Source organism: Cydia pomonella, chromosome 9 (assembly GCF_033807575.1).
Source record: "Cydia pomonella isolate Wapato2018A chromosome 9, ilCydPomo1, whole genome shotgun sequence".
Taxonomy (NCBI): Eukaryota; Metazoa; Arthropoda; class Insecta; order Lepidoptera; family Tortricidae; genus Cydia; species Cydia pomonella.
The window spans coordinates 11,697,201-11,712,948 of NC_084711.1; the positions used below are offsets into that span (position 1 = coordinate 11,697,201).

The 15,748-nt window shown below is 36.5% G+C and overlaps 2 protein-coding genes across 3 annotated transcripts in view; one reads left to right on the forward strand and one right to left on the reverse strand.

Annotated features, from left to right (window-relative positions):
• Positions 1-2,670: 2,670 nt before the first annotated feature.
• Positions 2,671-8,273, reverse strand: LOC133521385 (dehydrogenase/reductase SDR family protein 7-like). 2 transcript variants are annotated; one of them, XM_061856324.1, is made up of 6 exons: positions 8,104-8,273; positions 7,805-7,965; positions 7,558-7,701; positions 7,248-7,467; positions 6,794-7,039; positions 2,671-2,916 (listed from the first exon to the last, which is right to left on the reverse strand). In XM_061856324.1, exons 2-6 carry the CDS (start codon positions 7,937-7,939, stop codon positions 2,720-2,722), a joined length of 942 nt encoding a protein of 313 aa, XP_061712308.1. In that variant the 5' UTR covers positions 7,940-7,965; positions 8,104-8,273; the 3' UTR covers positions 2,671-2,719. The 2 variants fall into 2 exon arrangements, with proteins under 2 accessions (XP_061712308.1, XP_061712307.1); XM_061856323.1 differs by having other exon boundaries at positions 8,099-8,273.
• A 1,133-nt stretch (positions 8,274-9,406) lies between these two features.
• Positions 9,407-15,748, forward strand: part of LOC133521389 (nipped-B-like protein) — a 37,983-nt gene continuing 31,641 nt past the window's right edge. The window contains exons 1-8 of the mRNA XM_061856329.1: positions 9,407-9,675; positions 10,024-10,144; positions 10,581-10,749; positions 12,643-13,235; positions 13,309-13,517; positions 14,471-14,702; positions 14,941-15,102; positions 15,343-15,530. Of these exons, the coding sequence (XP_061712313.1) occupies positions 10,078-10,144; positions 10,581-10,749; positions 12,643-13,235; positions 13,309-13,517; positions 14,471-14,702; positions 14,941-15,102; positions 15,343-15,530 (1,620 nt within the window). The 5' untranslated portion in view covers positions 9,407-9,675; positions 10,024-10,077. The remainder of the gene's footprint in view (positions 9,676-10,023; positions 10,145-10,580; positions 10,750-12,642; positions 13,236-13,308; positions 13,518-14,470; positions 14,703-14,940; positions 15,103-15,342; positions 15,531-15,748) is intronic.

Consider the following 15,748-nt stretch of genomic DNA (forward strand, 5'->3'; position numbering starts at 1 on the left):
TGTCATTTATTTTATTATCAATATTATATTGTAAAAACATGCAACCTAATCCCATAAAAAATGTTAAGATTTTGCTTAACCCTTTAGTCCATAGCGGCAACATATTTGCCATCATACTTAAAACAAAAACGCATCTGTACTTTAAGAATTATGGTTCGAAATCGAATGACTAGAAGGGAATGTCAAATGGTTAAAGGGTTAACTAAATAAGAATATTATTTGAATTTGGATCAAAATTATCACTTGACAAGTTTAGATGTTTTATCTAAGAGTCCTTATCACAGTTTAGTTAGTCGATCAAAATGCAGACATCATATGTACACCGTGAGCCTGACAGATTTTCAAGGTGTATTATTGAAGTAATTCTTTGCGAAAATTTGTTTCAGTATTAAGTGGGTCCATACAGAGCGAGCAATGCGCGTTTGCTCGCTCTGTGTGGACCCGCCTTTTTAACTGCGATACTGCCACTATGTGACTTTGTTAGATATACTTACTGACACACATAGTTTTAAAAGAAAACTCGCAATACCATTTGTAAATAAAAAAAAAACAACTGTGCTTATTCATTGTAATGTTTTTTTCCGCCAAAATGGAAAAAGAAACAACGGTTGTGTGTAGAAAACGCAAAATTCCTTTTACGGTTTTTTTTTTGCCGATTTGACCAAAACATATATAACATTTTTTGCTTCTCAGGCATGCGTTGCTGTCGGTTTTAATAGGCCCATGGTGTATATCTATAGAGCTGTAACCTATTCTAAATTCATTAATAAAACTAATTACATATGAACTAACATTAACACTCTTAATTTACTGTTGGTGTGGTCCTTCTTTGCAATAAGAACTGATTGATGATTGATAGATAGCGCCATTGTAATTGTGTAAGCCAAATCCCGAAACAGGAAAACCTATGATAGCGCCATCTATAAAAACCTTTGACAGACCCTATTGTCCGTTAACAGTACAGTGGGCACCATGACTACTTGTCTGCCATACCAATTATAAGTCTATCATATTAGTGTACCTTAGTAATCTTAACCTAATTTTAAAGATGTAAGAAATGTCACGAAATCTAAAACTGCGCGTGCGTGAGCATCGGGCGACCCAGGGTGCATTCACAAATGGGTGAGCGTCAGAATGAATTGAAAACTAAAAACACATTCTAAACATAACGTACAATATATTTTGTTGAAATTTGAGGTAAGTGGATTTGATTAAAATGAGCATCAATGTAAAAAAAAAAACAACTCTTACTCATAGACTAAAAAAATAAAAAAACCGGTCAAGTGCAAGTCGAACTCGCCACCTAGGGTTCCGTACTAATTGTAAGTGCAGTCAGCAATACTATTTGCATGCTAACTTCTATACAGGGGGAGTCACTTTCCTCTGCAGGTGACTGCACATATTTTATAGTTATAAACAAATCTACAAAAAGATTTGGCCTCCCAAACAATTATAATTATAAATTAATGTGTAGTTTTCAGATTTTTCCTGTACAGTCAGCATCAAAAGTAGCATATCAGACTACGCGTCAAAGGTATCTACCATTCAAACAGATTATCAACAAAAAGAGATTTATCTCTGTATGTAAAACAATATAACTGTAACATATACATTTTGATTTGCGAACCTTTGAGATTTATCTGTATTTGGAAAAGTTATCCAGATACTTTTAGCGCGTTGTTTCATCTGTTACTATTGATGCTGACTGTACTTGTAGTATAAGTCGATATTACTTGCCAAATTTCATAGTTCTAGATCAACAGAAAGTTTTCCTTGCATGTCTAAATATACGTTTTTTGCGGCATAAACGGCCGTATCTTTTTTTACGTCAACTTAGACATTTGTTTTTTTTACAGCTTTAAAGGATTGTAGACCAGTTTAAGGTATTAATTTCAACTCGAATAACTCGATACCTCCACGCATTCCCGAGATCAAGGGTCTTGACAAACAGACGGACAACAAAGTGATCCTATATAAGGGATCCGTTTTTTGCTTTCGAGGTAAGGAACCCTAAAAATCCTGGCCAGTATTTATAGCGGAGGAAGATGGCGCGGTTCGGCGCCATATTTTGTGGTAACTAAATTCCCAATGGTCAATTTTTGACAGAGTTACCATTACCACAATGTATGTACCGAGCCGTACGCGAATTTATCTTTCTTTACACATTTGTAGTATTAATAAAACGCTAACGCGAAAATTCTCGAGGTTTTGCTCAATTGCTATCTCGGTTCTAGGTTGACTTCCCTAGTACAAGGAGATTTTATCTATACAAACCCCATGCACTTAATAAGTAAAACGTGCGCGTTTCCTCGAATATTAAACTTAATTTTAAATCCCGTCCGATGAATCCCACATCCCACAAAATATAAGCTTTAAAAAATACAGTTTTATTTTTAACTTTAACATTTTATTCATGTTATTCTTTGTGACTTAATTTTTATACCTACACCTACAGTCCTACCACTTAACTCAGATGGTGGCTTAGTGTGAAACAAACTCAAATTTAAGTAATTAATTTTTAAATATGTTTTTAGTATAATTTAGTCTGACTAGAACTGGTGCCCAGAACCATAACAGAAATCAGTGAACCGTAATAACTTCCCATCAACCCTTTGAATTAAGCGGTAGACATATAACAAATGGTGATACACTTAAATAACATACTAAAGATAAAACCCAATATCCCAATGTTTATAATTAGTGTAGTAGAAACAGACATTTAAAGCACACTTGTTTTTGTTGCCCTTCTTGTCATTGCCCAATGATAGAGTCCAGGCATGTTATGTCTCAGGAATATTGCTACTTTTGGTAGAAACTGACTGATCACTAGGTCATTTTCTTTCGACACTACCATATCTAGAATCCTGTCGGCAACATACTCCGCAGAAAACCCTTCAGCAGTTGACTGATCCATCACTGGAAACAAAAGATACAAATTATATTTTTATGGTAACATTCTATCAATGGCTCTGCCTCTGCGTAACCCAAGTTGCCGATACTACGAAAAAACAAAAACCAATGTGTTGTGATGGTGTCATGTCAATGTCAATTACATTTAACCTTTTAACTGCTGTAGTCAGATAGATATATGACATACAATATTCAGCTCAATTCGCCGCAGGCAACCTGAGCATACGCAATGAAAAATGTTTTCCTCAGAGGGCTCTTAACTAGTACAAATCTGTACTGTCGAGCGGCAATCTTTCAGTTACGGTATGCGATGTCACCCGCTCTGCACTAGCAATCGTGGAGCGCTGGTGTCTTAACAATGGGTAGAACCTGGGGACTAACTCCGGTAACTCTATGGCTTTACCTTTTAGTTATACGACCAATAATAATAGTTGAAGCTAAACTACAACGACTGCAGAGGTTGGCCTGTATGCCTGGCGAACACGGGCTGCTTGAGGACAACACAACGTGGCCCTAGAAGCCTTACTGGGCCTGCCGCCGCTGCACCTCTTTATAGAACAGGAAATGCTAGCTACGGCGGTACATCTCAAAAAATGTAATCTCTGGTGACCACCTAAGCTGCCACACACCGAAATCCTCTACGAGGCGAGGTAAGAAACCGCTAATAGAAACGGTGACTGACAGGTACCCTGGCAATTCGTGTTCGACAAGAAATACAAAATACAGTTACACAAAGAACCTCAGGACCCCTGAAGGACTCAACCCAAGAGAGCTGACAATCTTCACGAATGGATTAAAGACTAGGTCAGGCACTTGCACTGGGGTATGGGCGAAAACACGTAGCCGTGAAGGTATGTTAATTTTGTATTTAAACCGGGAGATAAAATATAATGTTAATGAAGAGGAATCATCTGATCCTCTGCAATAGAGGGTAGATATTTTTGCAGTAGCCCTTACATGATTAAATTACACATCCCAATTATTCGGACCCGGGTACCTCCTTAAACTACGTCCAAAAGAGAGGTATGGGCATTGTGAATGTCATCTCGCTTTGTGTGGTAGGGCACAGCACAGCGGATGTCATTCCAGATCTAGAGCAGAGCCCAACTGGGGAAGTACCTCTACCTTACAGAAAACCGCAGCCAAATAACATTAGAGCCTACTCATAGTGTTGTGTTCCTGCCAGTAAGTAAGGTTGCCAGAGCTCAACCTTGTTGGGAGGGAGGGTTGTTGGGGTCGGCAACGCGCATGTAACTCTTGCAAGAGTTGTAGGCGTCCATATGCTACGGAGACTGCTTACCATCAGGCGGGCCATATGCTTGATTGCCACCTACTTTTTATAAAAAAAATAAAAAAACACGTTTTTTAGCTGTAGTTAACTAGAAACCCTTATAGTTTCACCATGTCCGTCTGTTTGTCTGTCCATCGGCACTAGGGTTTGTAATATCCGTCCGATTTATTATTCGGATAATTTGTATTATCCGAATATTCGGATAATTTCGGATAATTATACATGAAACAATTTCTTTTCCAGGTAATATAATTCGTAAAACTAGCTCTAAAATAAGCGTGGAGTTGATAGTGCCGTAATGCGAAATTAGCATCTTACTTTTAAAAAAATGCGTAAATCAGAACTGTGGGCAAAAAAAAACACCTAGGACTATAGAACTAATAAATAAATGGGGTCATTCCGTTTCACAGACACGTTATAGGATGCTTTGAGATCACATAATCAGGCGGAGACTCATGCAGTGTAACTTATTTTTACACGAATGCAATTTTTAGTTTAGTTATTGATGATTATTCGTTTTAGACAATGTCCCTGTTTTTTTTTCATTCTTAGTTATTATTGTTTTCATTGCAAGAACTGCAGTACAGTAACAGTACTATATATACAATACACAGGTATTATATATACATAGCTGTTGAAACAGGTGATGGAAAATAAATAGGAGTAGGCACAAGACATCCATTTTTAGGGTTCCGTAGCCAAATGGCAAAAAACGGAACCCTTATAGATTCGTCATATCCGTCTGTCTGTCCGATTATGTCACAGCTACTTTTTTCCGAAACTATAAGAGCTATACTGTTCAAACTTGGTAAGTAGATGTATTCTATGAACCGCATTAAGATATTTACACAAAAATAGAAAAAAAAAAAACAATAAATTTTGGGGGTTCCCCATACTTAGAACTGAAACTCAAAAAATCTTTTTTCATCAAACCCATACGTGTGGGGTATCTATGGATAGGTCTTTAAAAATGATATTGAGGTTTCTAATATCATTTTTTTCTAAACTGAATAGTTTGCGCGAGAGACACTTCCAAAGTGGTAAAACGTCGAACGTGGTTCGCGGTAGACCCTCTGACTTCGAACCCGATATCGGGAAGTGTGGATGTAATTGGCCCTTAGATGCCAATTACATCCACGCTTTATCAGGCCGACACTTCCAAAGTGAAAAAAAGTGTGTCCCCCCCCCCCTGTAACTTCTAAAATAACGGAATGAAAAATCTAAAAAATATATATGATATACATTACCATGCAAACTTCCAACGAAAATTGGTTTGAACCAGATCTAGTAAGTAGTTTTTTTAATACGTCATAAATGGTACGGAACCCTTCATGGGCGAGTCCGACTCGCACTTGGCCGCTTTTTTATTTGTTGATTTTGCCAAAGCATAATTATGTCAGAGAAAGACACTTTATAATTTTGCAGCGCTTTCATATTTGAATTTGAACTAGTCACTGGTCTAAAACAAGAAGACGCTCTTTCGCCAATACTGTTCAACTTGGCACTCGAATACATTATCGAAATATTGTTTGTGGAGCTGTAGACTTAAGAAACGGCAAACATAAGATCATTGGATAAGCTGATGACTTGGGGCTATAGACTCAAAACAAAACCGACCTGGAGGCCAGGGACAGAATCGTAGAATATTAGGAAGTAGAGAAGATTGGTTTCAGAATCAAACAACAGAAAAGAGAAAAATCTTCTAATGAAAAGCGTCAGCGTGAAAAAAGTCGGAGCAACTACCTACAAAGGTGTGAATGGTGTAAGGTACCTTGGTTGCACAGTGCCGGATGTTACCAAGCGAAAGGAAGAGAAGATAGATGTTCGAATCCAAAATGCCCTAAGATGCTCAGCAGCGCTCCACCGAGTTCTAATAGTGTCCAAGTTGGTCAGTAGACTGACCAAGATTCGAGTCTATAAGTCAGTAATTCGATTTTGATGTATGGGTAAGTTTCACACTTGGACTCTCGACTATAAAAAAAGAGAATAAGCTCTTAATGATGAAAACGAAATTCTGGCGGAAGATCCTGAGACCTATCAGAGATGAATATAGAAAGTGGAGGCGTAGGGAAAATAGGGAGCTAGAGAGCTCGTTGCGGCACCCGATATAATTGGCGAAATTATAGCTGCACGACTTTGCTGACTCAGTCACTTGGACAGGACGGGAGAGGAGAGAGGTGAGGCACTAGATGTACTTCCAAATCTGAACCAGTTAATCAATATATAAAGCCTCTTTATTAAGTATGCTTATAAAGATTGCTACCTATGCAGGCAGGCGATGGAAGCCCTCCTGACAATCGCCTGACTGGGGCCATAACTGACCACTCTCCACTAAACAAGAATCTGTTAACCCTACGTGCTACAGATAGCCCCTTCTGCAGGGTGTGCATGGAGGCAGAAGAGGCAGCTGCCCACGTCATTCCTGAATGCCCTGGGGTGGCAGAGTACTGGGCACAACAGTAAAAAATTTAAACAAGATCCACTCCTACTACTTGAGCTGCACAAACAGACAGGAGAGAGGAACTGGAGCTGTATGTTGTTACTAAATTGATTCTGTCTCAACAGGCATGTTTGAGAAACAGGTTATCTTACCTGCATGCTTTTCTCCAGTGCCCCTTAAAGCATTTAGAGAAACTGCAGTCTTGACATATCCAGGGCTTACTACAGAGACATTAACATTATGTTGGTGCATTTCAGATCTCAATGCATCTCCAAATGCCTGCATGGCAAACTTGGATGCAGCATATGCAGAACGATCTGGGATAGCTATCAATCCTTGTACAGAGCTTACAAATACTATATGACCACTCTTTTGTTCAACCATCTTCGGCAGCAAAGCTGAAAGGAAAATATGAATAGATTATAGGTAAGGAAGCTAGAGAGAGAATATAGGATCACAAATATTAGAATACAACCTTCCTACTCAATCAGAAAAATATGTTGAGAATTGACTTTAATTTCAATTTTCAATGGCTACAGAAAATGGAAAAACTTTTTTATGAAGTTAGTTGAAAATAATGAAATAAAAGGGAATGGCCAATATTACCTTTTGTTAAGCAGACAGGACCAAAGTAGTTGATATACATGATTTGTTTGTCTACATCTATCTTGGTGTGCAGTATTGAATCTCTATGAGATACCCCTCCATTGTTTATCAAAATGTCCACCTGGCCACAAAGAGTTTGTACATTTTTGGCAAAACCTTCTAGACTATCCAGGTCTGCTAGATCCAAACGAATAACAATGGGTTCAAGAGTAGCACTTGGCTGAAAATTAACAAGAATCAAGATCAATCCAAGGTCAGACTAAAAATTTTGCACAGGAGTATTACTAGTTTAGATGTAACTTCTGCTTACCAGCTTCTTAGATAACAAGTCGGTTTTAACTCTATTCAGTTCAGGTTCCCTTCTAGCTGCTAATACAACCTTACTTCCTTGCTCATAGAAAGCATGAGCCAATGCTTCCCCTATGCCAGAACTGGCCCCAGTTATGAGTACAACCTGAAATAGAAAAACATAAAAATTACATTATGGATACTTGCAACTCTCATATCCAGTAACAAAGTAGAAACATACAATATTAATCTTATAATACTATACATGCCTTTCCTTGTAAAGTAGCCCTTCGCTTTTTCTGCGACACTCTGTTGTATACTTTGCATATAGTAACGCACAATGCTAAAGGTAGGCCGAAATATTTGAGATACCAAATAATCCCTCCATAATTGTCGAGTTTCATATTGTCTATCAGTGCAAATACAATATCTGAAAATATTATAACATTACAAAAATTAAGTGAGCACAGTAACGCAACATGAGCAGTCCATAGCTATCACTAGTAAATTTCTGACTATTGTAATAATAACAAAAGCCGGTTTGCAAAATAAGATGGTCGTACCGTACCGATGAGACTGGAACTTTGACCGTAGTAGCAAAGAGCATATAATCACTACGTTCTACGTAGTAGGTAACCGCGTCTTGTAACAACAAAATAGGTAGTAGTAGAGTAGAAATCTAGAAATATAAGTCAAAACAAAATACGATGTCAAGGATGACGCAAATTGATCAATTCACACCATGTTCACTATGGAAGGTAAAGTACTAAAGTGCCAATTACATCCACACTTTATCAGAATCCGATTTCGGACCCGAAAAATAATATTTTTCCGTTTCACCAAATATCAGCCCATCGTTTACAATATTTGTAATGTAAAAAAATGGTTCATATGCAAAAATATCAAACATTGAATATATTTGGCGATTAGAGGCAAAGTATTTTTTTACATTTCACATATTGTCCAAGTAGCCGCCATAGAAGGTTATGGCAGTTTAACAGATTAACCGACTCGTGAGCGAATCGATCATAAATATCAAACGTTGAACTTTTATGCCAATGAAAGACGAAGTATTTCTTACATGTCAAATATTGTAAAGGATGTGCTGATATTTGGTAAAACGGAAAAATACTCTTACACGAGTCCGACGTCGGGCCCAACATCGGGCCACAAGGGCCAATTACATCCACACTTTCCGATGTCGGGCCTCATAATTGTTTTCCGTTTCACGGAATATTAGCACATCGTTAAAAAATATTGGAAATGTAAAACAATGGTTCATATGCAAAAATATCGAACATTGAACATTTTTGGCAGCCAGATTTAGTGTAGATGTAATTGGCCCTAAACGTTTTTTCTTCCTACTCATAATCACGAGCATTATTGATTTAAGCAATAAAGAGCCAATTACATCCACACTTTATCAGGCCTGATATCAGACCCGATTTGGGGCCAAGAAATAATATTATTCCGTTTCACCAAATATCAGCACATTGTTTACAATATTTGCAATGTAAAAAAAAATGGTTCATATGCAAAAATATCAAACATCGAACATTTCGGCAATTAGAGACAATATATTTTTTATATTTCAAATATTGTTAACAATGTTAACGATGTGCTGATATTCCGTAAAACGGAAAACGATTATCAGGCCCACAATCGGGACTGGGCTATTATTTCGATTTTCGCGGTAGGCCCCCTGGGCGGCTACCGGGAAAATCGAAATTCGTAAATTGCGGGCATTTTTCTCTGTCACTCTGATTACGTCTTACGAAGAGTAAAAGGGAAAGATCCCCGCAATTTGCGAATTTCGGTTTTCGCGGTAGGCCCCCTGATTTATGGCCAAATATCGGGAAGTGTGGATGTAGTTGGTAAAACGTAGTGATCTTTGGTAGTTGGCGCTTTCGCACTCTCTTTGCTTGACACTCGGAACCGTCTGCAGCGCCATCTTCGTTTAGCTTTGCGCGTTTAACCTCAATTCAAGCTTCATGGCATTTTTGTAACCTGACAACACGATGTTGATTTTATTAGTCAATATGGCAACATTGTCTCACGATTCCGTGATTATCTAAATGTTGGAATAATGTTTGGTTTTTCCGGATTTTAGTATATTTTTATTAATTAACATAATGTTTCAGTGAGTATAAGTCGATTTAATATAGGAAAAAACAATTTAATTCTGCCTACTCGACGTTTTCCACAAAACACAGGGAGTGTCGTTCAGATGCGCTGACCTTCGTTTTGATGCACAACGCACAACAAAGCATCAAATTGACGGCTGCCCCATTTTCACAACAATCTTTGGATTTGTTGTTATATTTGTGGAATGTATTCCTTATGATATATCTTCAGCAACTTTAATTTAGTTGATTGTGTAAAGTGTTACGTATGTGGAAAGTAAAATGAGAATGGCATCAGTGACTACGCAAACATCGTCTGGTGTGTGTTACAATACGACAGCAAAGACTTTCTTTTTAACTTCTAGGCTAGTGTTAGTGCAACAGAGGAAATAATTTACACCCGAAATTTTATAATCAAGATGAATGAGAGGGATATTCCAAGTGTCCCTATTACAACTTTGGCAGGAGTAGCCAGTTTGACGGATTGTAAGTACAGTAATGTAACCGTATTTGTAATAATTTGTGTGTAGTGTCACGATTTCTTCAATATATCTATTAATATCTATGATATTTAAGAAAATTAGTTTATTTTCTAACCAAGTGTTGTTTATTTACTACTACAATTAGAATTTGGTAATTTTGCATTTTTCCCATGCAAGACTATGTCAAAATAACTTTTTGGACCATCAAAATATAATTATTGACTTGAATGTATGAGATAAAATTATTCAAGGTTTTACTATGTATGTTTTGCTTTTAAAGCATCATTAACTATATGAAAACAGGGTCACTAATTGAAATTATGGCCTGAAGTATGATTGACTTGCCTCTTGACTGTATAAATATTAAAATTGAAGGCCTCTTTTATTACAAGTAGAATGAAAATAACTGAAGCATGTTTCGAATGATTAATTTTTTACAGTATTACCTGTGCTGCCACTGCCTACACCTTTACCATCAACCCTCAACAATAAGTCTCAGTTGTTTCACCCTCGAGTTGCAGAGGAAGCCGCAATATTACTTGCTACCAGAGATGACAATTTGGTTACCCTTCTTTTACAGTCGCTTATGAAAACCTCTGTGGAGCATATGTAAGTAGTATTATAGTGTTTCTTGTTATTATTAATATAAATTTATTATTTATTTAAAACTACTGTCTATTAACAATTTTATGCAAACAGAATTATTCTAATTGTTTTAAGAGTGAATTGATGTCATTTTGAAGAAGTTACTTATAAAAATTTTGAACAATTTATGAATAAAAGTTATTACTCTTAATAATGTTGCCATTACACCTTATAAAACAAACAAGTACCCTGCCATGTCTCTCTGTATGTGCAGATTTTCAGATCAATATAGTGATTCTTGAGGAAGGTTTATGTGTATAATTTCTAAAACCTTCAGAAATTATGTAACTTGTGTGCTGCCAGGTACACAAAACCTTTGCGGCGGGTATCTAGTTTGAGATAAATTCCATATGGGGTGGTGCATATTTATTTGACTGTTTTACTTTTGAAGTAATTAATCAAAGAAGTTCTGTTCATAAATGTTAACCCATTTGGGCTTATGTAACAGTACAATTTAATTGATTATGTTTTTATTTGAACATATTTAATATTAGTAATTATTTGTCCCATATATATTAATAACAAATTACTATCATTCACAATTAATCTTTTTTGTGTTACTTTTTCTGTTAAGTCATCACATGACATCACTAATTACACTTTTGTAAGAAAATACCCAAGTGTTGTTTATCCAAGGCTTTGCATGGAATTGATATTGATACCCTACTCCTGGGGTTTTAGACAAAAATATTGATGCAATAATCTACCAGTTTTCTGAGACTAATGATTTCTCATACATGGGCGAGTGTAAGGGGCACCAAATAATATAGTCAGTTAAAACTTGAGCTACACATAATTCAAAAATTAATAAGTGCTACATACTTCAAAGGTGCAGGTGAAAATAAGTAATATTTGGTGAACCTAAGCAATTGTTATATTATGTAGCAAACTGGTTTGGGTATTTGTGTCTACAAGGTTTAGCAATAAAATAAAACTCATACGGTATATCAATAAAAATGATAAATGCATCAAAGGTAAGATTTATTTGTTAGTATAAATTATCTAAAAGCAAATTCTCTCATTTCAAATATTAAATAGTAGATTTAATGATAAATTTACGGAATTAAATCCAAACTTTGAGGTAAAAAAGTATGAATATAATAATAACAATTCTACATTAGGCGGGTTCACACAGCAAGCATAAGCGCAAGGCAATTTCCTCGTGCACAAACCAGCCAGCGTAGACGTGCCTCGGCCGAGGCGGCATGCTCAGGCGAGGAAAAAGCACGCGTCGTCTGGCGCGTATGCTCGCTTTGTGTGGACCCGCCTATTGAAAAGGGTACTGACAGTTTTATATCTTTATATGACATATTATTTTGCACTGATCCCTCCTTTAGGTGTAATACATAAAAATTTAATAAAAGTAAGTGTACAGAAATTGCTATACAAACTTAAAAAGCATGACACAGGCTGTCCAGTAAATAATGTACAACTTACCACTGACAGGTCACCTTAGGCTGGTCCATAAATTATACTTATAAGTTTACTAAAAGTTCCATGGTTTTCCAGATAATCGAACTTATCTTTCTTTTGTAATATCTGGTACCTTACTTCACTTTAATAACCGCCTAGGCCATATTTATATTTGTAAAGATGTCAATAGCATGTGTTAATCCCATTTTAGAATCAGTATTACAATCTATTCTTTATAAAGTTGATCACTCTAGTCTCCATACATTTTTTATTCAACACAATTTATCAACCTTTTTGAAACTTTTAAGGAAGAATGTGATTTTCTGATTTTATTAGTAAGGAATAATTTATAAATAGAAAGTTATCCATTATCAGGTAACCTGGTAGGTATAGATGAAGAGCAGGATTTTTACTTGATTTATTTGATTAAACTGTACATTTCAGAGATCTTAAGGAGGAAAGCATACCCAATGCTGTAAGCCCTGCTCCTCAACAAGCTACACCAGAGCTACTGAAAGCAATATTACATGTAAATCCCAATGTATTTGACCAACAACAGCGAAACCATTGGGGTAATCATGTCACCTCAAAGTTTAATGGATTGTCACCTTCTGCCTCATACAATTACGCATCACACAATACTGCTCACTCAAGTCCGTCTGCAGTTGGGACAGCAGTTCACCCGGCAGCCATTCCAAACCAGCAACTACTAGCCCCACCATGCCAGTCTTCACCACACGTCAACATGGGCTCTCCACCATCACAAGCCAGGCCTGGAAGCCAAGTAAACATCACTGCGCAGAACAATGTGTCTCCTTTATGGAATAGTGCTAATTCTTCCACATATACAAGTCCCATGTCCAACACATCTAGTTCTAACCCCCAAAATGGTGGTTTCTATGGAAGTTTGACCCAAGAGAATCCAAGTTTTGGTACTAATTTATCGGAAGATAAAGATCCTCTTGCTATGTCACCGGGCAATTTGCCGGACCAACAGAGATTAATGGTCCAATCACAGGAAAAGCCATTTGAACAAGGTAACCACAGTTTTTAATCCATTTTATTTATTCATAGTAATTAACTGATTACTTATATAAATGTATGTTGTAGATGGAAATGTGGTAACGGGCCAGTCGCCCGCTCAAGCAAGTGTGGCGCCCTCTCCACTGCGCCAGGAACCCCAAGTGCCTCAGCCGTCGATGGGCGCGCCATACGCACCACAGCAGTTACCACATAATCCCAATCAAGACAAACAGGACTCTAAAAATAATACTGTCATAAATAATAGATATCCTGTTGTCAAACTCGGCAGATTACCTGTAAGTGTAATTGAGTCCCTCTCCTAGGAAAATGACCGTTATCCTTGATATAGATATTGTCAATTTTTCCGCACTCGACTACCGTGCGCGATGAGAGAACGCTATGCATGTATATAATACAATATAATGTATACTCTAGCCTGGCACACCTACTTTGTCAGTAGAAAAAGGCGGCAAATTTAAGAAATGTAGGCGCAAAGAGTTGACTTCCCATAGAAAATTTGAATTGCGCGCCTTTTTCTACTGACAAAAGTAGGTGCATTTGAGTATAGCGATACCCCGCTTGTAGACCAGAGCGGCGTGTAAAAACCGCCTAATTGTATTCCGATTATAGAATTGTGATATTAAGTTAATGAGCAGCGAACATAGTGCCTGAACCGGAAAACGGGAAAGGAAACTGAACTACTCAGCTGAAATTTCATTTTAACATTTCTCTATTTCACTCCTAAAATATATATTGATAATTTTAATAAAGTAAATTCAAACCCTAAAATTATGTACAAAACAGAATACAGTAATAATCTGTACCCAACGTGAAGTAGGTACGGTCACGTCTGAAAATATCGATACGAAAAAAGTGCCATAAATATGTTAACACGACTTTATTGCCCATATATTAAGGTAGTCTATACATATTTTTGGCACTTTTTTCGTATCGATATTTTCAGACGTGACTGTACTAGTGCAAGAAAGAGATAGTGTGATTCTCTCAAATCTTCCATAGACATGGGAAATAATGGTCTGACCATTATTTTTTTATTAAAAAAAAACGCATCAACCCATATTTTTTTAATAATTGAAGGGATTAAAAAAAAATAACGCGGGAAAGTGTTATGTAAGAAAAAGAAACAATTTGATGTCCAATAATTAATTTTATTTTATACGATGTATTTAGATATAAGATACTTTTTTCCGGAATCTAATTAGATTTTTTTCTTGAAATTACAACACAGGAAGGGTTGTTGAAAAGGCATGAAACGCCAGGTGACGAGAGATCAAGAAAAAATAGTACAATGGAATCTGATTCAGATGACAATGCTCCTTTGAAGCCAAAATCATCGAATATTACTCCACCTGTAGACAAAGAAAGAGAAGCAATAGATTTAGCCAGGGAGAAAAATTGGGAAGCTGTCAAAAGGAAACATGAAGAGGCAAGCAGAAAAGAGGAATGTGAAACGGCAATAGGTAAATATTTTGTTTGGATTGGGAAATTGTTTCTTCGACTAAAACTTGAATAAAATTTATGAATTAAAGACTTCAAAAAATGTACTCCTGTCGAAATAATAAATTGTATCAAAAACCCTACAATCCCAAGAGATCTTCAGGGTAGTTTAGCATCTTCTCTTTTCTAATTCCTACTGTATTTTTAAGTTTACATATTTTGTTTAGACAGAAGAAGTAAATATATTTATTTATACTTTAGTAAGGCCCAAGCTGCGGAAAGTTGAACGAAGATTAGTACCTGTGTTGGAGATGCTATCAGTAGACGAACTTATGGAGACTAACACTTATCAACGTTTCAACAAGCTTATTGAAACAGTTTTTGAAACTATTGAAGACGATATTATTGTAACTGATGAGATGGGTATGTAGTTTTGATTGTTTATTTTGTTGATATGTTAAAAATTGTAATTTAAATGGATATATGTAGAGAATGCAATTTTACACAACAATTTTATAAATCTAAACATAGTCCAGTAAGTGCTTTAGTCACCTGACATGGAAGCAATGCTACAGAAGTAAATTTTTAATTAATTTCCTAAAACTATTAGCTGATTTTCTTTTCTGTGGTTGTATTTATACATGTATTTGTTGTACAATTCAGAAGGGACAGACATTCCTGAAGACTTGTTGTTGCCGCGGTACCAGCTCCAGGAACTGTGTACTGAAGCAGCAAAGCTGAAGAACCTGGGTGCTATGGAAGCCATACCTTCCGATCGGCTCGTGCGATTATTGTCTATACTGGAGAAAAACATACGCGCCGCAGAAAAGATGTCATTAGCTGGCGATCCTGTAAGTAATACAAAACCAAAATGTATACAAGCTAAAGTTAGGAACATAATAATTATGAATCTTCTTTTCTGTCTAATATAGAAAATACTTGCCAAATTATACAAAAACGTAGTTTCTTTTTCTGTATCGAAAATAGTAGAAACTTATGTCCCGCAGTATAGGGTTAATACCACAGGCGTTTCGAATGCCTAATGTATTTGGACACATCTTTGAACACA

Excerpts from the sequence above, each read along its gene's own strand:
- LOC133521385 (XM_061856324.1), bottom strand. The coding sequence starts at position 7,939 with ATGAAACTCGACAATTATGGAGGGATTATTTGGTATCTCAAATATTTC. Across the intron at positions 7,702-7,804 it reads GGGCTACTTTACAAGGAAAG|GTTGTACTCATAACTGGGGC; the intron begins GCATGTATAGTA and ends TTTCTATTTCAG. Across the intron at positions 2,917-6,793 it reads CACTGGAGAAAAGCATGCAG|TGATGGATCAGTCAACTGCT; the intron begins GTAAGATAACCT and ends TTTTGTTTCCAG.